General features: G+C 42.2%; 1 protein-coding gene and 1 long non-coding RNA gene across 5 annotated transcripts in view; one reads left to right on the forward strand and one right to left on the reverse strand.

Annotated features, from left to right (window-relative positions):
- Window positions 1-265: 265 nt before the first annotated feature.
- Window positions 266-10893, reverse strand: LOC140651643 (uncharacterized). 4 transcript variants are annotated; one of them, XR_012042463.1, is made up of 5 exons: window positions 10741-10893; window positions 3155-3376; window positions 2439-2532; window positions 1446-1575; window positions 266-554 (listed from the first exon to the last, which is right to left on the reverse strand). It is a non-coding gene; the product is annotated as an uncharacterized lncRNA (long non-coding RNA). The 4 variants fall into 4 exon arrangements; XR_012042465.1 differs by having other exon boundaries at window positions 10664-10893; XR_012042466.1 differs by having other exon boundaries at window positions 3155-3320; window positions 10657-10893.
- Window positions 10894-10975: 82 nt separating this feature from the next.
- Window positions 10976-22388, forward strand: part of METAP1 (methionyl aminopeptidase 1) — a 29533-nt gene continuing 18120 nt past the window's right edge. The window contains exons 1-2 of the mRNA XM_072861391.1: window positions 10976-11162; window positions 21520-21571. Of these exons, the coding sequence (XP_072717492.1) occupies window positions 11049-11162; window positions 21520-21571 (166 nt within the window). The 5' untranslated portion in view covers window positions 10976-11048. The remainder of the gene's footprint in view (window positions 11163-21519; window positions 21572-22388) is intronic.

The following is a 22388-nucleotide window of genomic DNA, read 5'->3' on the forward strand; positions in this document are numbered from 1 at the left end:
GGGGCGGCACCGGCCTCCCGGGGTGCCGAGCGGGACACCTGCGAGCACACGGAGGGTGCCCGGCGCCTGACGCACCGCTTCACAGCCCTCCTGTTCCCCTGAACACCCGGCACGGGGCCCGCTCCGTTTGCCCGTGCAGGAGGGGGCGGCCCGGGAGGGGTGGTTTCGGCTGCCTGCTGTTCCGCAGGGAAAGCCGCCGGGCGCCTGAGCATCCATTTAAGTGCATCATTCACCGCAGACGAGTCCAGTGTTTCAGACCATGCGCTTTATTTGTTTCATTCACCTTGGTATTTTGCCGACTCCGCATTTAATTGACCTGGTACTCGGACTGGACCGAGAGGCGGCCGGTGATCTGGACTCACCAGGCAAAAAAAGGGTAGCAAGCGGAGAAACCCACTGCTTCTCAAACCTAACGGCCAGGAGGCAGCTGCAGTTTGGTGTCGGGAACGTCGGCGCATCCAAAACGTGAGGCTGCCGGTGTCTGGGTACGGTCGGACTTCTTGCAGGGAGGTACGGGACAGCAGTGAACAAAGCCGGCAGGTGGGATGCCTTCCCTGCACCGGGAAATAGGAGTACATGGTATAGTGATGCTCTTGGTCGTGTTAGGTTTATGGTTGGACTCGATGATCTTAAAGGTCTTTTCCAACCTGTATGATTCTGTGATTGTGTGAATTCGTAGGATGAGAGAAAAGTGAGAGGCACCTCCCGTCTCTTCCCTTCCCTATCCCAGCTCTGCGGGAAAGCATCTGTCAGCAGAGGTAGACCCAGCCCACCTAAGACCTCCTTTTGCTTGTGAAAGGATGCAAACATGGAAACCCACTCTACCCTCAGCCACCGTGTCTGACTTCCCAGGCCTGTCACTAGGGCTCGCTTGAGGCGCATGGGAGAAGGGAAGGGAGAGGTGCTCTCCAGCCAAGGAAGGATTAGACAGGTTTGACAATTAAGTGTGCTGAAGCTTTGAATGTTATGAGCAAATTGCCAAGCCCTGGAACCTGGTCCAATCCTCTACAGCAGGGACTTGCTCAAAGCGTGCTGCAGATCCCTCTTAGCTCCCGTGCCCCCACTTCCTTCGTGTACCACAGGGAGCAGAAGAAGGTAATACCCAGCCAGACCTCTTCCCAGCACGGAAATGCAACACAGCCAGGGTGCACAGGCTGGGCCCGCACAGGCGTACAACACTACCAGCTGAGTGCTTCGGTTGTTGGCAACTGAGGCACAGAAATTCACAACTGTTAGGCATGTCTCTCTGGCGCAAAACAGACCCTCCCCAATACTTCAGAGCGTCAAGAATTGTACTTGGCTCTAAGGACATGTCTGTACAAGGGCTGCATGGGCACTGCTTCTCCTAAGGACAGCTCCAGACACTGTCAGCTCCCACCCTCCTGAGCACAGGGGACACTGCATTCCTAAGCCTGTCTGGCAGTTTAAGGCACTGCGAGGCTCACCTGGGCACACTGTCCTCTAGCCAAATGTCTGCCACTTGGTGGGCCGCGCAACATTTTGGGTTTTATCTGCCATCATGCCTGCGCACAAACTGCCATGCAGATGTGTCTTCTTCCCTTGGTCAGGATGTATCTGAAAGTAGAGAGGCAGACTTAAATTCAGCATTTGTGTGTCAGTAACAACTCTAAAGCTAGTTTACTAAAAAGCTATGTTTCTAGGAGAGCGATCATGTCTGTTCCTATTTACTCAGACGATAATATCTCAAAATGCAGAATGCTGAAAGGTGGAGCCCTCTCAAAGAGAGGAAAAGACATAGATAGAAGGGCTGTCATTTTAAAACCAAGAGGCCTTAACACTTGACACTGCTGATGTTTTGCTGCACTGTTTCAGCTGACTCAGTCTCTTTCCACTACCAGTTAGAATTATATTTCTGACCATAATAACAACTACAGGGGTTGCAGCAGCTACATTTTCCCTAGCTCTTGGCTCTCGATTAAATGAATTAGAAGTCCTGAGAAATTTATTCCAGCCACTATGGAAGAAAATGATCGCTTTTCTGTGTGCAAATAGCAGGGTGCAGCCCTGCAGAAATCAAGCACAAAATGAGACCTACCACAGCTGAAATTTTTCATGGTTCCACAGGAGATTGGAAGGCTGTAAAGGGTATCTGAATTGCCACAGCACTCCTAATTTACAAAAAGGGTCTAAAAATTAAATGGAGCTATTTTAAGAAATAAGATCTTTAAAGCAGTGTAGTGGATCTGATACTTGAGACTGCTATTCATGAGCAAAAATGACACCTGATCAGATGAACAGTAGAAATACAGCAGTACAAGAGGGATAACAGTACATTTGAGCTGTAAGTTGGTTCCATGAGAAAAGGCTGTAGCCGTGCAGAATTCCTGTAAGCCTCTGGAGAGAGGCATTTCATTTTCTTTCTGAAATGTTCCTGTCACAGTCTTGTAGGGGATCTGCATGCATCCATTCTGCTTTACCTGCTAAGGAGTTCATTAGCAAGCAGGGTGTTTTCAGGCTTTGAGACTAGGTTCATTCCTGCACATTCATGCAGTATCCCCTCTTCAGGGTGACCTAGAAATGGAGGCACAGCATGAGGAACAGAGAGTTTGTAATTATGGTGGTTAAAATGCTTTTAATTCCCCCTAGAAAGCTACCCTTTAAAGCTCTCTCCCTTGAAATCACTTTCCAGAGTCAGGACAGTATTGCTCATCTCATGACAGAAAACATGTAAGAAGTTACGTTCCTGAAAACAGAGGAAGTTAAGGGAGGTGACAGAGGGATTGAGATACACTTTATTCAGCACTAAGTCTTAAGGTATCTAAGGAAGGCGTGGAGAAGAGGTGAGAGAAACAGCTGTTTAGGAGAGAAATGTGTGAGTGGAAAATATTCTAGATGCTTCTGACAGGTATGTATTCCTTTATCTGCTCCAAGCAGATGAGTTACCTCTTGGTAGTAAGTACAACTTATAGTACCTACAACTATAGTTCCAAGCAGATCATATTTATCCAGGTGTCCACCACTTCTACTGCCCACCATAGTTTCTACTGACTTGCAAGGGAGAGAGAGCAGACTTCCTGTCCCAGCCCGTCAGGCACCCTATCTTCCATGGAACTCTTTTTAAAAACTGACATGTCATTTGCCATCCTGCAGACACCGGGTATCAGTACAATTTTAAAAGTGTAGTTACACGCACCTCTTAGCAATTTCCATCTGGTCCTAGTGGTTTCTTACTGTTCATTTTATCAGTTTTGTCCATTCTCTCTTCAAAATTCCTTCCATTTCCAGGATATCCGCTGGTGAACACTGGCTCAAATAGTTTATGAACTTCTCTGCAACGGCCTTGTTTTCTTTGAGTACTCCTGTTAATACCATGGTTATCAATTAGTCCAGCAGACTTCTGGAAGGCTTCCTGTTCCTAAGGATTGAAGAAAGATTATTAGCTTTGATTCCTTTGGGTGGGACCCAATCTAATTGTTTTCTTACATTTAATCTGCAGGAATATGTGTTTTTTTTCTATTTTTTTTTCATTTCAGTATTACTTCACCTTTTTTTAAAGAAAGCTTCTTGTTTCTAACAACCTCCTTTAGCCTGTTGTTTACCTGTGCTGTCTCCCTTTTGCCCATTCTCAAGCTTTCCTTAATAATCCAAGTGCATATAGTCCTTAAGTTTCTAAAATGTGCATCTTAAAATAGCTTCCTTGCTGCATCCAAGCATTTAATTTAGCTGCACTTTTAAAGTTACTTTTTAACAAACTCTCTTATTTTTACATAGTTCCTCTTTTTGAAACTGAGGACAAATTTGCTGAATGTTTTGGCTGCTGCTGCTCCTGTAATGATACTGCATCAAAGTATGGTAAGGCAGTTGTCACAGAATGGCTCTTCTAATACGAGATTTCAAACCAGATCCTGAATGCTACTCAGGGTGAAGTCAAAAGCTGTCTATCTTCTTGTGCGCTTCTAGCAAGCTGTTCCATGCAACAAAGTGTCCTGTTCCTGCCCTATTTCCTGCCCTTGCTGATCAACTTGATCCTCCTTGGCATTTCACTATTAGTAAACCAGACCCAATATTGGGTTGGTTAATTATGGAACAAGTCAGTAATTATTTGTACTCCTCTAAAATCCCCCTCTTTAGGCTTGACATGTTAACCTATGCAAATATTATTTGATTTCTAATAAGTTTGTTAATTGGATTTGATTTAAAGCGTAGCTTTTCCAAAACCAAAGTGGTTTTAAGGGGAGGTGAACTTCCTGTCGCTCTGAAATCTGGCCAACACTGACTAAAATGTTGCCTGGCTCAATTACTCCTATGGGGGCTGTGGTACCGCCAGACAGTTACTGGAAGAATGTTTATAGAGGTACAAGTAAATCCACATCCACAGATACACTGTGCCAGCAGAAAAAGGACCGGGAAGGGCTTATGGTACTCAGGCAAATGGCTTCACTTCAGGACTTCGGGATTTTTATAGGACTCCAGACAGGGGATGGATATGTGAATGTTTTAATAAAAAGCATCTATTACTGGCAGTGTCAGTACACAATCCTGAAGAGAGGCTATAGTCTCCAACAGGGTGGTGCAGGGTATCATATTTGTTGTTTCTTTACTACTAGGAGATGGAATAAAGCTGCCTTCTACTATATTTGTTTGTAGATCACTGAATGGCCATTGGTTATAATTAAAATGTATTGGAACAGTAAATTTTCTGCTGTATTTTTTCTGCCATAGAATTCATTTTAGTGTTACGATTTGATTTTTATTTAACAAAGGCAGAGTGTTCAATAAAGTAATGTTTTATCTGCCACCCGATATCTCTAAAGGAAAACACAACAAAAATATATTTAAGTTCTTAACCTTTTATAATAGTTTTATAAAATAAATACCGAAAAAGTTTTCACAATAAAAGAACTGGGACATATCTTCCCAGTGATAAAACAGAAATTAAGAAATAAAATATTTCTCCTTATGCTCTATAATGTTAAACCACGTTATGATGGCAAAATAAGAACATAATCTATTAAATTTGTACATTCAGAAAGTAGGTCAATACATGCAGAAGCATTATTTTTTGTCTGGTGACATACTCTTCATTTTATGTATTTTATAAAATTTGGTTCCTAGTAATTCTTTACAGACTGCTTAATGTGAATACAGTAATTAATAAGCCTTCCTATTTATTTGCCTAATATACTGCCAGATGGATCTGATATTCCATTTTACTTGTTTGGCGACCATGCACATTCTTTGACTGCCTGTTTTAATCCTGCCTTTAAGTCTCTTAACATAAATAAAGATAATCTATCCAGAATCCTCTTCCTCTCTGATCATTTTATCTTCAGCTTCTTCTGCGTTTAACTTTGTATTTTTATTCTCAGTGAACCAAGTGTACAGACCTACATTTTATAGCTTTGAATGTCATTTTGCTGAGCAGAACTGTGAGTGAGTGTTAACCACCAAATGATACTGAATGTCATATAGCATTTGGTTATTTCATTTTTCTTATGCAATACAGGGATAACAGCATAAAGTCCCCTATAAGACAGGTATGCTTACTAAAAATGTTTAATAAGATAGATGAATATAGTACATCTTAGTTCAGAACATGGCCTACCTTATTACCACGCAAATAGGAAGTAAGCATGTGTTGTGATTTGGTACATGTTTTTCTTTGATTTGTTGAGTTACAGAGGCACAAAGCCTCTAAAGATTACATCAGAAGGTATCCAAGAACTTATAACAGCAATGAGAGGATTATGAGCTACTGTAATCTTTTCTTTGAGTCATTGACACTCATAAGCAAGATCCTCAGAAGTGATGTGGCTGCCTTGCAAGTGACATGATCTTCAAACTAAAAGGAAAATCAAGATAGAGGGCAAAGAGGTATCACAGACACATCCACAAAATCACACCTTTTGAAGTTATAGTGGAAAAAAAGAAGAGTCTGAAGTAAAGAAATGTTAAGTATCTCTTCTTCAGTAATCCTCGCACACTTTAGAGCTCTATCAGTTTTCAGTGTGACTTTAAGTAGTTGTTAGGAACATCTGTTTCATTCTGCAAAGTACAGCATCAAAGTCAGAGGTGCTCAAGTATAAGCTCTAATTGATCTGCACACCTGTATCTCACTGATTTGAGTGGAAATGCAGCAGATCACTCACTTCAGCAATATAACACTTTTAGAATAATTGTGGTTTATGTAATTAAAAATCTGATCATCTTAGTTTGATTTTGAAACCTGAAAATAAAAATAATTTTTAATGTCTCATAGTATTGTCCAGGATGTCGAAAGTGGAAACAAAACGCTATTAGTATTGTACTACTACTACGTCTTATTTTTTTATGGCTTTGACTTTGATGACAAAACCTAGGTGAAATCCCTGTTGATATCAGTGACATTCCCATTGAATTCATAGGGCCAGAACTTCACTCTATGACTTTTATTTTGTTTCCATAGTAAAGAATAAAAATTTTTTATCACCTCTAGACACATTCATGGATTTTTTCAAATAGTACAAGCGGTGGAGTTTCTTTCTTTAAAGCTTGCAACTTATTTGTTAAATAGGAATGTTTTTATAAAATACCATTTTGTTTAAAAAGATGCAGCTTGTTTTCCTTTGTTCTTGTCCCATGATAAACAACCAGCTTCATATGCGTATATTGGAAAATGCTAAGTTTCTTGGATACTGGAAGAGTGTTCTTGAATTCAGAGAGAACCGCTCTTAAATCATAGCAGAAATTTTGATCCACTATATTAACACGTATGCTGCAAGAGGCAGCACGGCTTGAACAAGCAAAACAAAACAAAAGAATGTGCAGGATCTTCCTTTCCACCACAACTAGAGAAAGCACGCTTGGAATTAGTTTTGAATAAGCCTGCTCCAGCCTGAACTGTGGCTGTAAGTAGGCTGTTCAGTAGTTTAGTTCGTATCTCCACCAATGGAAGGAATAAGAGTGATGCAGGGGCTTACAATATATTGCAACCTCTTTTGACTTACAGAAGTAGGCAGACTTTGAAACCCCACATCATTTTTCTTTAAAGAGGAAAAATTGAGACAGGTATTTCTTTAATGTAACTCTGTTCATTTACAAAGGATGTTTATAAAGTCTTTTTTTTCTCTGCCCATAGTAAGACTATTTTGCTTTGACCACAGGTTTGTCTTTTCTTCTGGGTACTGTTTCCTACAAGGGCTTTCTTTCGCTTTTATTTTTTAAGATCATGCTACGTGCTTTTTTTGGCCATCTTTGAGACATTTGTCTTTGTGTGCGTTTGTGATGGTTTTGCAGTTTCTCTTTTTTACACGCACATACAGACACACACCATCTACATAACTGTTGCATTTGGGACGAGAATCTCAGTAAGTGCCTGTACCATCTGGCCAAGCCACAATAGTGCACATTTGCATGTGGTCTAGCTCCTGGGTGGCATTTTTGCATTGTTTCAGTTATAGCTAAACAAAGAGGCATTTAATTGTGTCTTCAATGAGCCTGAACAGAAGACAGCTACTATACCCAAGAGCTTCACTGGGAAAGTGCGATTGCTCAACCCCCACTACTGCAATGTACAGAAGCAAAGTGAGGAGGGGGAACATGAGCTAAGGCATTCTCTTAATTAAGTAATGTCAAATTCAGTGGCCATTTTCTTCCTAACTAGCAGCTGTCTTAGCCGCCAGCTGCTCTAGCTTTTTTGCAGCAGCTATCTGACCCATGAGACATTGCTGACCTCTCCTTCTGCCCTTGTTTGCTAACCTCACGCACTCCCAGCCTTGCATCACTTTGGAGAAGTTGGGAGGACAGCAGGAATACAGCATTGACATAAATCAAGGATCATGAATGGGCTATAAAATTTCTGACTCATGCGCCTCTGTGTGCGTTTGTCTGTGACACAGGGGGACAGGCAGCTAGAAAGTGACATGAAAAGCCAGACAGAGAAAAAAGAGCTCCACTCAGGGAAGGTCACAGCAAAGGTCAGTGAACTTCCCTGGTAAGAATGAGTGTGCCACCAGATAATGGGAAATGGCAGTGGATGGACCTCCAGGAGGCGTGAATGGGTTCACTTATCAAATCAGAAAATCAAGGCCAAATTGGAAAACAAAAGCATTGAAATACCACAGAATCCACATAATTCTTACTATGGGGATGATAATATAGGGCTGTTTAAAAGTAAAAACCATCACAACAACAAAAAAAGTCTTAGGTCAAATCTTTCAGAGTTTGTTATTCTAGGTTGATCCGCAAATGCAGTCTGTGTTCTTTCCACACACTGAAGAGGACAAGTAAGCAAATTTGTTAATTCCTCAATTAGGGGGCTCACTGTTCTTTAAATTACATATATTTTTAAATTGTTTAATTAATATATGCATCTCTGGCTTCTCCGGGTAAGCAGGGAAACACCATGCTTTTATTTTGCACTTCAGAAATGCAGCAAATAAAAGAAACTGAGTAACAGAAAGAACCCTGTCTACTAGTTAGAATGGGAGTCCTCTTTTTTTCTAACCTGCATCATTATCAACCACTACAAAATGAGCACATATACTGACATTGTCCTAGTAAGGATACTGAAAGACACAAACAGGAATAAATTGTAAAATTATACTCAGACATCAAAGTAAATGTGAATTAAATACTCATAAAATTTAGTAAAGTATCCTAAATTATTAATGATGATTATACCGAAATCTCATCAAGAAGCAGATGATGACATTTGAGCAGAAGACACTGGACTAGATCAACCAGTATGCTTCAGGTTTTTTATACCATGCCAGTGACACCAAGTACTTGTAAATCCTGCTTAACCAGGTAAATGATGTCTACAGCTCCTTAGGGTTCTTTAAATGGCACAAAGCGGCAACTAAAGTGTACGAAGGTACCTGTCCTGCCATTGCTTGATAGCTTGATTTGTTGGATACTTGGAAAAGGAGCACTGATTTTTCATGGGCTGTACACAGTACAATACCTGCTAGCAACATGGATCATTTAGGAGTGATTCTGCCCGTTCAGTAACATTTTGCTTTAAGAAGGGTAAACCAAGCCTTTAATAATGATTTGGATTTGGAATATGTAAAATCACAGTCTGTGAATGTGTCCTTTAAAGATATTTCATGATGTTGGTTGGCAATTCATTGCCTGTCTTCAGAATTTGGACCTAAATGCTGTCACAGCATGAGCTGCATGAATCAATAAGTAGCTATTTTCACTCGAAGAAAATAATAGTTGTAATCTTTGCATTTTACAAGCATCCTTGAAATGTTTCCTAATTCACTCTCACAGTATTCTCTTTCTACAAACAACAGGCGGACACAAGTATTATCAATACTAGAGAAATGAAGGTGAGAACTGTCAGAAAGACAGGTGTCCACCTGCAGTTACACTTCACTAATAGCATGGCATCAAATTCCTTCCGTTGTTTGACCATGCTAGTGAAAGCGTTTATCACACAACAAACCAGGATCAGATACTTTGTTATCTGTTGCCTTGGTCCCCTAATCAGCTGGGCTACTTAGCCACTTTTTACCAATTACATTGTCATAAGATAGTGAGTATGTTTGTATGAATACACTTATTGTGACAAAAGAATAGGATGTATGCTTTTCTGTTCTGGAGTTAGTAAGCGGAAATTTTCACTTAACCTCTAAGCCTAGGAGATATATAAACATTTTTTAATTAAAGATGGGGCCAGAAGACCACAGAGCATAGAACACAGTTGCAGAAAATATGGAGATTACAGTTCGGATTTTGAATCACACTTTCCAGGGAGTTATCTGGATGCCAGGAAATGAGGAGAATATTTTGTGTACTAAGATCAGAATAAGGATTGGTGTAGTTTCATCGAAGTCAATGACATTGAAGCAGGAAGAGAGAATCCAATCCTGCAAAGTTCTGACTGAAATCATAGGCTGTGCCTGCCAGCTAGTGGGAAGACAACTGAGATTTAAACAAGGAGTGGGATCCCAGCACTCACGGCTGGATCTGGCAAACATGTGCTCTGAAGTCTTTTGCAGCTATTCTCCTACTCAATAGGCATCTCTCCATGTTCTTTTTAAAAGCAACTTCCTCTTGACTTATGAACCAGCAAAAAGTGTCTCGCAGTGATATTAAGTTAGAGGTGTTTTAGTACATATTGACAATAGCTTTGACATCAATACTCGGAGAACGTAAGCACCGTTAGCTTTACAGGCACAGGCAGTAGTTTTTTCGAGATCAACCCATGTAAATGAGAGAAATATAACGTATGTATTAATCACACTTATTTTAATGACAGATCATTGGTATCTAATCTTTCTCTTTCCAGGAAGAAAATCAGCATCCTTCCTGTGATAATGCCACTGTGACTCTGCAGCCTATATTTCTGATTTTAGTTACTGCCGTACTGAATATTGAATTTGTGATGGTTTCCCCCAGCCCCCCAAATGAGAGCTAAAAATAGAGCAAAAGAATTATTATAAACTACACAGACAGCCCTACAGACCAACATCTCACTCCATAATAAAGAGGGCATGATGAAAAATTTGAGATATTAGCCTCCCTGATGAAAAACACGAGCGCTGAAGGCAACGAACTTCCTTCTTCCTGGCAGATGGAGACGAAGGCAGTTAACTCCAGCGCACATCTCAAGCGAAACCACACGAAACATCCTGCGCGCCATACATGCATATTAGGATCTTGCTGAGTAATAGCCACAAGAAAGAAAAATAATATCTTAAACACCTTTTACCAATGAATTGATCAACAGCGTGCCAAACGGATGAAGTCAGGAGACGGGGAATTAGGAGGTCTGGCTTCTCCTCTTACCTCTGCCGCCCGCCGGCAGGGTTTTCCTGTCAGCAGGCCGCCCGCGTCCCCAGCTCTCCTCTCGGCCATCTCCGGGAAGTTACCGCTCCTGAAGGGCACCTGCGGCTCCCGCCGCCGCTCCCCCGCCTCGCCCCGCGTCTGCGCGGAGGGAGGGCGGGGAGACGAGGGGAGGAGCGGCGCGGAGCGGCCCTAGGGCCGCTCCGCGCCGCTCCTCCCCTCGTCTCCCCGCCCGCCCCAGCCGGCGGCACCTCCGGGCGGCGGCTCCTCCCCCGCCGCTCGCCGCGCCGCGCCTGTGGCAGCCCGGCAGCATGGCGGCGGTGGAGACCCGCGTCTGCGAGACGGCCGGCTGCAGTAGCGAGGCCAAGCTGCAGTGCCCGACCTGCCTCAAGCTGGGCATCCAGGGTTCCTACTTCTGCTCTCAGGTGAGGCCCCCGCCCTGCCGGCGGCTCCGCTCCCCTTCCCTCCCCGCTCGCCTGCCCGGCGGGCGCCTCTGGGAGCCCGCCCGTCCCCACGCTGCGGGCCGGGTTTTTCTCTCGCGGGCTGCTCGTAGCGCTGCCGTGCTCCGGGGAGCGTTCTCCTTTCGCAGAGAGGAAATACGGGAGGGACCGGGATGAGATTTCTAGTCAGCAAGTGGGACCGCTGTCCGAGCGCGGGGCCGGGCTCCGGGCGTGAGGCGAGGCGGAGGAGCCAGCTCCCCTCGCCTGCCCCCGGCCGCCCGGGCCCGGCCCTTCGTTCCCGGGGTGAGGTCCCTGCGAGCTTCGGGGAGGAGGGTCCGCCGTTTGCCCTCGCGGAAGGTGCCCCCGCACGGGGGGGAGTTGGAGCCTCGGGGGGTGCCGGGTCGGTCACGGGTGGGGTGGGAGCCCCTCTGCTCCTCGTGGCTAGGGGTGATGCGGGGCTTGATTGCTGCAGAGCAGCCGGAGCGGTCGTGAGGGGGTGCACGTTTTTTTCTCTGCCTGAAGGTTTGGGTGCCCCCCCCCAAAAAAAAAAAAAAAAAAAGGGCTTAGTGGGACAGAATGAGACGTGCTCATCAAATTCCAGCGTGTGCATGTCTGTGTCTGCATCAGCTCTGGCTCTGGAGTTGCTTGGCTTTGATAAACATCGGGAGACTTGTTGCTCTGAAAAGAGATTTTCTGTTTCCTTTAAATATGAGCTTTTGGGAGAATAATTTGGTGCTCTTTTTTTTTTCCTTTTCTTTTTTTTTTTTTTCTCCTTAATGTCCGTAGGTATTTTACTTTAAAGGTACCGAACAAGGAGATTTGGGTTAGGCCAGTTGTCATACAGCCGTCAACTCCTGTTAAACATATTCTCTAGGCCTCAGCTATCCTCACTTATTACCACAGTGGTAATATCGTTTGGTTCTTAATTTAAATAGAAAGGACTGTTTGATGGCTGTTGAGTGGGGTTTTTTGTTTGGTTGGTTTTTGAATAACTCTAAAACGCACAATAAAATACATAGCCTAATACTTTGAACATTTTGTATGTGTAGTTTCTGTCAATGTCAGTGAGGAAGTGCGTGTTTAATTTAGAGATTAATGGTGAACTTCACTGTCAGAATTATAATTCAGGGTAAAATCATTGCAGTTTTGTAGATAAATTTAACAAAATCATTCAGTCACATCAGCTAGATTAATTTACTAATTGGACAATTTTTTTTTCTGAGTCAGGATGTAAACTGGTAGTTATGGTTTGCATAGGGACTAGGGGAAAACTTCCCACGTGCACGTAACACACCCACTGTATGGTTTCTGGTACTTTCCCCTGAAGTCTCTGGTGCCAGATTCTGGGAGTCAATGCTAAATTACATTGACTGCAACTCAAAATTGTTGTGATGATTCTGTGTCTCTAGTTCCCATGCGGTGCTTACAGCTGGTTTGTAGGATTTGCTCTGCGTTTTACTACCCGTTTTGACATGTCTGATGTAAAACTCATTATAAATGCGTCTTCAGCATATACAAATACTAGTTGGCGATGCCAAAACCATTTGTTAAACAGACCAAACAAGCCTGTGTGAGAAGTCCTAGTAACATCTTCACTCCCCTCTGTCCCATCCCCAACTCAGTTAATTTTATATAGGATGCAGAGATTCTTGTTATCTATGTATTAGGTTTCATTCTTTTGAAGTATCTGCTACTGTTGTAAGGTAAAAGGGGAATTACTAGAAATAGCTATTAGCTTGTTAAAATAGGCTGCTGGATAACTAACTACATGCTTGTAAAGGTGTCCTGCCTAGGAAATAAAATACTGAACTGGGGATCCCAGTTGTCTTACTTCTGAGTGACCTTGGGTGTGTTGTTCCTCCTCACTGTGCCTCGCTGTCCTGATCAGTAAAGTAGGTAAGCATAGTTATTCCCCGTGTGAAAGGTGCTTTGAAGGTTTTGGGGCTTAAACGTGTTACAGAAGAGAAAAGGAAATTAACAGCAGCCTGTTTTCAAAGATGTGCAAAAAATGTCATGCACTGAGAGAAGAGTCCCTGTGTTTAACCTGCAGCGAGAACCTTCAGCCCCCCTTGTGTGGGGCCCAGCACAGGCTGCCCCCAGGTTCCAGCTCTCCCCATCATCCGGTGTGTGCGATGGAGGAGACTCACTGCAGTGCTCCGCTGGTGTCTTGCGAGCACCATCAGGGTAGGTGAGGTGCCGCTGACAACCTGGCTGTCCATTCAAATATGCACGTGATAGGCAAAGGAGTCTTAAAAGCCAGGAAATTTTCTCTGAACTTCTAGCAAGTTTCAGCTGACAGTATTGGACTGGTTAGCATTTGTAAAACTTTTCCAAAGTTCTCTCTTTGGTGGTTTTCTTTCCATTGTGGTATTACATGCATAAATAACTGTTAGATAAGCTAGTGAGTGGACCTAGGATGTTATTCCACCTCACAGCACAGCCTGCATTGTGGCTGGCACAGTCCTATTCCCTCCCTCCAAGGATGAAGGTTTCTACCCCTTCCATTAAGCTGGCCCTGGTTCTTTGGTGAGCCACTTCTGGGGTTTTTAGGGTTTTCTTTTAATGGAGAAAAAGCCGTTGCATTAAATTTTCCGCTAGTTTAGCTCCCCAAAGCTGTGCACTGCAGGATCAGAAAACACCAGTGCTTCAAGAGCGTGCTGCAGAAGAGCAGGCTTGCCCGTTGTGACCCATTTTGGCATAGCCGTAAAGTCAACACATCTTTATTGTATGCAGTGGCGTTAGCTACAGGTATGCAGGTGCTTACTCTGGGCTGAGGGCAGGATGGGAGTGACAAGTAACCTGGCGTCTCTTTGAGGGGTAAGAGCATCTGTACGGACATGCACACTAAGTTAATTAATTTGCTTGGAAGCCTATGATGACTTGTTCATACAGCCAAAACTCCAATCAGAGCTAAAACCAAATTTGTAGGAGTTTATTTTCTCCAATGCTAAGAATAAACAATAGAAAAGCGTGAACTACTGTAGAAAGGTAACCAGTATGGAGCAATGTGTTTGGATTATAAGTAGTAACATACAATTTGTTAAGAAATTGGTGGGATAGGTGGTATAGGACTGAGAATCTCAGTATAGTGAGGAGATTGATTAAACGTTATTTTTCGTCATTGCACGTAGAGAATTGAAGTGAACATTTCAAGTAGATTGTATCAAGACAGTGATTTCCCCAGTGGATTTAGCATTTGTGTTTCTCCTTTCCTCGAGAAAGGGCATTATTTTGGTCATTTATTTTTTTTTTCCCCTTTCTGCATCAAAAAGATTATGTCTCAACAACATGCCCTGAAAATGCTTACTCTGAAGTAATTTGACATCCTTTGAAATTCCCTTGAGCCAACACTGTTTCATCTCTGGGTGTATGCACCTTGGAAACTGGGTACAGCTGTTGAATAACAGTTGTGCTTGTGGGTCATGGGTGGAAAAGGGGCCAAGGCAGCCCAGTTCTGGCCTAGCAGGGAGGTTTTGAACTGGTAATGGAGATGTGGTAAAGATGGCTTTTAGCAGTGGAGGAGCTCTGAGGAGGTGTGTTGAACCCCAGCATTATTTTTTTTTCTTTTACTCCAGGGTGTAATGAGGGGGAATATTCTGCTGAGGGATTCTGCCTACTGTTAGGTAACCTTTAATAAGATCTTAATTTAGGCTAGTAAATCAGGTACTGTCACTGCCAGCTACCTTCTTTCACTGTCTTGCTTTCTCTTTTGTAGATACTTACTACAGTGTTGTGTGTGTTTATCATCTTAGACTGAATTACTGTATCTCACTGTATCTTCTGAATGTGGAAGTAACACAGATGCCCAGCATCACATCTCAAGCATGTGATTCCTCTTACTAAGATGAATTTGCTATTGTGAAATCTGCCTTTATAGATAAGTCACTTGTGTGTAAATTATATGTAGTATATGTTTAAAACAGTTTGTGTTTAAATGCACATTTTACATTTCTTCTATGCTTTCTACGAGCTGCTGAATGATGAACAGAGGGAAAGTAGTAACTGTTCTTGAGATCTCCAGTTACCAATTTTATATGAGCCTTCTAACTGTAAATTGATCTCTTATTAATAATTTTGTGTTGCTTTCATGAAAACTTCCTCTCTCATACTATTTATATCTGTGTAAGTGTCTCGGATGAAACAGAGTAGTCTGAGATTTTTTTGTGGTGTGGACTGGATGCTGGTGTGGGGGCACTTCTCCAGCCAAATTCAGGAATATCTATTTCTAGCCACATACTGGAAACATTCTCTTATTATAAAGTCAGTGGCCTGGGCTGCATTTTTTTTTTTTCTCGGAGAGGTGGAGGCCACAGATTGCTATCAGAAGAGTAGTCCTAACTTATTCAAGGAGAATGGTTACCCCTTCTTGCTTTGTGTGCCCGTGTGTTGTCAGTCCTAAAGAGGCCCGGGTATATCAAGTGATCTGGTTAATAGTGTCAAAAGTGAGGACTGTGACATGGTGAAGCTGCCACATGTGAGCAATGGTTGGAACATGTGGTTTAGGTGCTTGAAGGGAAACAATTTCTCTGAACTGTACAGTAGGCAGCAACATCTCTCTCGTCAATGGTGGATACCCACCAGCAGGGCTCTTTCCATTTGAGGTGGGGTATGACTTGTTAAATTCCAGTGACAGCAAAGAAATGCTGCTCTGTTATCTCAGTGGGTTTGTATACTGATTAACTCCTTTCTGGGAGGCACATTTTCACTGATACTCAGCCCTGGACCCTTGACAGCTTTGGATAGTCAAGGTCACAGTAATTTGTGAAAAATTGTGGTCCTGAAGAGAAGAGTGGTAGTGTTCTGTCCCCCGCCTCACTGTTTCCTTTCACCTTCAGTGTGTTGGGGGTGGGGAGCGGGGAGCAGCGGACCTGGATGAAACTATTTTTTGTCCTCTCTCGTGTCAGACCGTGGGACGTAAGTGCCATATTTCATTCTTGGTTCACTGTTCTTTGCTGTGCCTAAAATAGGCTAGAACCTGCTGCTTGGATCCAACTGCAACACATATGGGTTTCTTTTGGTATAAATGGCACTCTGCAGATACTGCCTTCTAGAAGGTCTTTTGGCAGATTCCCTTCACCAGGAAGCCAACATTTTTAATTGCCTATAAATCACCATAAATACCTGTGTCTGTGGTAAATGCCTGGTTATTGTTGAGACAAAAATGCTGGGCCCTCATAACTTTCTGAAAGTAAAACTTCAGACTCCTATAGGCAGGCTTTCTGAGCTAGTGTTCAATATACTGAAAGGATGGTCCAGTTTGAATTTCTCTGGTCCGTTGTTCCTTTGCTACTCTCAAAAATCACTTGTATATGTCTGTAAATCTGAAGAGTTGCAAAATGCAGTCCCTTCCTCAAAGGAAGAGCTTTGTCTTGTGGGACCCAGGAGCCTCTGGGTGAGATCGGGCTTTAGATGATGGAGAAAGCCAATGTTGCTGATACCAAGGTGCTGCATGTAGGTGCTTCCCTTGGATTCAAATCTGAAAATACATATTCAGCTCTTCTGAAAAACTGACTAGTCACGTATGCTGCTTAGGCTAGTTTGGGAATTTTGTACTGAGTTTTTCAGGCCAGAGGCTGTCTCTGTGGGCTTGTACCACACCTAGAAGAACAGGGTTCAGCATGCTAAAGAGAGGCAACTGTTTTATTTTAACATCAAATGTATTAACAATTGTATTCCTCAACATACTTGTATTTATGGATAAAATGTATGGTCAACCTGTATTGTATTAAATATATATATATATATCACTGATAACCTGAATTTTTTCTTAAGCTAAAATGCTGTACTTAAGCTTTTCTCGTCTTCTGTTTTGCATACCTTCAAGGTGGTTTGGTTAAAAATGAGTTCTCATTAAGCAAAACTACATGATCTCAGATTAAGCCCAAGACAATTTTACATTCCAAAGGACATTTTAAAATTCTATTTTAAAAAATTTCTCAGAATATTTTTAAATAGAGTGTACTGCTTGGCACTGTTTCCTACATGTTTGCCTATTACAATTCATGGTATAATGACATGCAGAGACAGCCAGTCTGTCCCCACAGTCTTGATTCCAGCTGTCTTTTTTTTTTTTTTCTGTAGAATAGGTATTTTTGGAAATTCATCACAGTAGATCTAAATGATGAGCACAGTGGATAGAGAGGGGTAATTTTGTGGAAGTTGGACATGAAATGGAGTTCTCAGTAACCGTACAGTGGGGTGGTTTTTGCGTACCTGCTGATAGGTGTATTTACAGTGTCAAATGCCAGGTTGTATAAAGCAGTAGCACCCAAAGGTGAAGGGGAGCCTGAAGAAGAATGCCAGCCTTAAGGCTGGAAATTGCTGATGGAGAGTTGGCAGAGCTAACTTTAAATGAGCTGCTACCTTGCAAAGGCAGTTCAGAAACACAATCGATGAATATGCCTTTAAGTTGGTGTTGTGGTGTCTGCATAGCTTCCTGTACTTGGGTAGCTTATTTAAAGCTAGTTTGGTTATGTCTGTGCTATACAGAGGTTTGCAGTGTAGTTATATCCTAATCTTGGTTGATTTAGCACCCTTTTCTCCTCTGGAATTTGCAGTTGGCTGTGCTTTTCTACCTCTTAATCAGGTTGCATGGATACATGAACCGAAAGAATAAGAAGCTCCCTGTTATTACTGTAAAGATGACAATAAACATAGGAAAAAAATAATCCTTGCTAAGTAGCTCAGTAACTGTTTTAAAGGGTTTTGTTTTGTTCTTTCAGTGGCTGATTAAAAAAAAAAAAAGCCTAAGGTATTTGGTAGTGATCATTATGTTCACAGTGAAAATGCACTCCACTGTAAAACAAATTCTGCTATGCTGCATGATTCTGTCAATATTTCAACCATTAAATAGAGGTTGGGCTGAGTCCTTCAGGTAAAAATCATTTAGAGAAATAACATGGCTTCCACGAGGTGATCCAAGAGGAATCTTTCTGGATCATAATGCTGATTGTACCTTTAGTTACCTTTTGGTAAATGCACAGGTTCTGGTAAACGCTGGGTTGAGCTTGTGTCTAAACTCAGAATCAGTCGGATTGGCTTAAGAATGCCTTGAAGCCAGAAGTGTTGTTAAAGGTTTAAATATGTTGACGGCCTCTGTCTAAAAATCACAGTTGTATTTTTCTTGCTGATAGAATAGTTGTACCCAAGATTGCTCTAAACAAATTGAGGATTACCCCTCCGCCCCCTGCCTTTTTTTTTCCCCATAATTTGACCTCTCGTACAGTCCTCTTCAGTGTTTCCAAGTCTGTCTTGACTGCTATATAAAAAAATGCATGCAATAAAAAGAAAAATGCTTTAGGTGAGAAGGGTGGGATATTAATATCCGACACAGTAATGGATAATGTAGCTTTTGAAATGAAATCCACAAAGTCTTCCAAGAAACTTGAAGCCAAATTCATACTATTCCTGTGTACTTTCCCTCTGAAGCTAATTAATGTTTTCAAATATAGCCATGCGAGGTCATGTGTTCCTTTCTTAACTGTATCAGAAAAAAATTATTTAATTTCTTCATTTTAATATTAAAAATCACCCTGGATATTTTTTCCTGGATTTTGTTTATTTAATCATTGAAAATTTTCTATTCTGGTCTGTATATGGCATAGGAACATGGAAGAATCATTAGAGGCAGGAATGATAATAGGAAGATTGAAGTAAATGTCTCAGGAGAAGGCTCAGCAGAGAAGGCTCAGCGAAAAGCAGAATTTTCTCCAGAAAATTCTCCAGAAAGTGGCCCAGATGGAGAGAAAGAGTGGCTTTCTTCCATGGCTTGTCAGGAATTCTGCTGTATAGAAGGTGAGGGTGTTTGCAATATGCAGTGGTACATTGGTAGTGCTTTGTCGCCAGAGCTATGATTCTCCAGCCTGTGAGATGACAGCTGCCATATTTTTATCTGGAATTACCAAGGCAGAACTCTGCAGGCATGTGCAATGTAGTGCTTGTGCAGTAAGTTGTTGAATATAAATAGTTTGTTGTGTACCCGGTAAGTCCGGTGCTTACAGGAAGCATATGACTGATCCTACACAAAATACATTGGTTGTAGGTGGATGTGCATCATATCCTTTGAGTGCCTTCCAAAAGTGTCAGACCAAGACAGAGATATTCATTGATTGTACCCTGCATGTGTAATAGCCTGTGCTTACAAAAATGCTTCGGACTTGCTGTGTGTATGTGTTGCGGTTGATTGATGTGCATATAGTGCAAGTGTCTGGAATGTCCTGGTGTACAGCAGCTTGTTTGGAGCTATGCTGTAGTAGTTCTGACGGAGCTGCTGTTCCTCTGGAAATAGAGGACAAGCAAAATCTGGGAAACATGTCTGGGAAAACTCATACATATGGCAGCCTTATGCAGGATCCTCTTAAGTTGTTTACATCTGCAGAAAATAAAAAGCCAAAATGCAGCCTGTCAGGTTATGATACTACCAGTTGTGTGGTGTTTGCCTGGTGTTTTCTGGTTATGGGCTGGCAAAGAGGAAAGACTGTTGGTGTTGGAGAAAGGAATGGCATTGGAAGATACACTCCAAAGTTTCATGGGGAAGGAAAGAATGAACTACAGCCAGTAATTACCACAGCTGATGTACGTCTTCATTCCCCAAATGCTCCTTTATATCCCAAGGAGTGGATTCCAGATTGGCAGACTTGGTAGCTGCTCTTAGTTGTGTAATCCTTCTGCTGCAGAACAGAGGCCTGGTGTTTAAAAGGGAATTAAAACCATACTGGTGCTTCTAAGTGTCCTTGAAATAGGGTTTTTAGATTTTTTTTTTTTTCTTCTTAAAACAGGCCTCAGTTAAAACCTGCTCCTTTTCTCCCAGCTCTCTAACAGAAAACAGATAATAGTGCAGCGCAAAGGTCTGTGTATGCAGTGGGTTATATAAGTGTGACAGTAAAACCTTCCGCTGCTTTTTCAAAAAGACATTCTCTCTGGTAATCTTAAAGTGTTGGTTTCAAAGCCTCTTGTTGCCCAGGCCATTATGGAGCACCATGGCATGTTGAGTGCCAGTCCAGAGAATGTGGCGACTTCAAGTATACGGCGTAGGAGAAGATGACAAACAACTGGTTTTGGTAATGAGTGAAGTAGCACGCAACAGGGTCTCTTTGAACGTAGGCATACTTGTGCACCACTTCACTGTGGTCTTGTGGGTACAATTTGGTAACTACTGGTTGCAAGACTAATGAGAAAATGGGGAGATGTCTACAGGAGTAGACAGTTAAGACTGCTCAATAGCAACCACGGAGCAGGGGTAGAATGATATATGCTGGGCTTAGTTTACAGATTTGTTGTCTTGGACTGGCTGAGTGTTGTATGCATTAGGTTGAATCGGTTGTTGGCTCTGGATGGTAGTTTCACAATGATGATTCAGCATTAGTCTTTCCTTATAAAGGAAAACAGTTTGCTTCCTGCCTCTTTCTTCAGAAATTCAGCTGTTATTGTAAATGATTGGAATTAGCTGTTTCCTAATGGTTGTTTTGAGTGCATGTAGCCACTGAATTCGACTTTCTACTACAAAACCAAGTAATTTCCTAATTAGCACCTTAAAGGGTCACCTTTAATGCTGCCTTCTGCAGCTTTTCTACTTAAATCTCTCCTTTTTTCATGTCTTTCCTTCATCTTAGTCTTTCTTTATTCTTCTCCAGCTGCCAGCCATTTCCATCTGTCCCTTCGCTGATTCATTGTTCATCACATGAACTGCTCTATTTGTGCTTGGGAAGAAGAGAAAAAGACAAACTCCTTCACAGCCACTCTTTCCTTGATTTCCATTTCAACTTTTTTTTTTTCATTTCCTATTTCCATTCAGTAGCCCTCACTTCGCCCCTCCTTTAATCTATTTCATTTGTTCCCCTGTGATCATGCTGATTGGCCTCTGTTGCTTTCCTATGCTGGGGAAGGAGGCAGAAAGGACGCACTTAGGAGGAGGAGATGGCTTCTTGGAGGAGCCAGGGGAGGACCATCCTGCCCACTGCAATGCTTTAAGATCTGGTATGGAGATAGACTCTGTGTTTCAGCCAACCCGGAGCAACCATGGCATTTAGTTACTCATTAAAACGATAAGGGGACAATATTTAGTAGCTAGGATTAGATCAGTGTGTTTCACTGTGGTGGGTGCGTCTGTTTGGCTATGCTTTCTGTCTGTTCTGGGTCATAAGCTGTTGAATGTAGTATTTTCTATTGTTAAGACTAGCAGTTACAGTGGCATTTACTGCATGTTGCTATAAGGGTTAATAAAATCAGTCTTGTAGTTTTCTTTTAAAATACAGTTGCTTCTCTATTTTGTGGGGATGGCATGTCTGTCCAGGATAATGCTGCTTAAAACATGTGTACATATATTTTTTGTTTGCAATTCTAGGAATGCTTTAAGGGAAGCTGGGCCACTCACAAGTTATTACACAAGAAAGCAAGTAAGTACATTTTTTAAAATCTGTTTTAATATTGTTTTGAATTTTTGTCCTGTGCAGCCAGCTGTAGGCGGCACTGCTTGAGCAGGGGGTTGGACCAGATGGCCTCCAGAGGTGCCTTCCAATCTCAGCTGTTCTGTGATTCTGTGTATAAGAATGGTGTGGATTTTTCCAAGATATCTGGCACTGGATTCTGCATATCTGAAATTTTCTCCAGTTCCTGGTAATCTAAAGATCTATGTAAAATTCCAGAGACAGTGGTACAGAAATCTCTGTTTCTGTTTCCTTTTCTATTTGTATGAAGTATTCCTTGAGCTACATTGCCAGGTATATGAACAAAGAAAGAGGGATGCTGAAATAAAGGGCAAGGAGAAAAATAAACCATTATTATAAGGCATTGCCAGGCTTGTTCATTGATGTCTAATGTAGTAAAAGGCAGTAAAGCGGAAAAGGTTCTTGTGAAGTCTTCGTGATTAGACGCTTGCTGGGATGCAAGTGAGGCAGTCAGAGTGCAGCTGTTCTGTACATTTGGGGTGTACCCCTTTGGGGAAAAGAAGAAAAGGAAAATGCTTTTGTGCAGTGATGCAGCCATTGATAGGAGGATGTATCATAGCTAGGATTTTGCTGAGTTTAGTTGAAGGTAATAAGAGTATCTGTATGCCTTAGTTACAGCTGGTAGCTCTAGCACAGAAATACTAGTACACTAGTAGATTCTCCCTTACCTGAGTAGTAAAAATAATCCATGAGTTTAAAACCAACCAAACAAAACGACAGTAGACCCCAGTTCTGCTGCCCTTGCCTCCTCCCCCCCATCCCCTGC

The sequence above is a fragment of the Ciconia boyciana genome, chromosome 5, assembly GCF_034638445.1.
Source record: "Ciconia boyciana chromosome 5, ASM3463844v1, whole genome shotgun sequence".
Taxonomy (NCBI): domain Eukaryota; kingdom Metazoa; phylum Chordata; class Aves; order Ciconiiformes; family Ciconiidae; genus Ciconia; species Ciconia boyciana.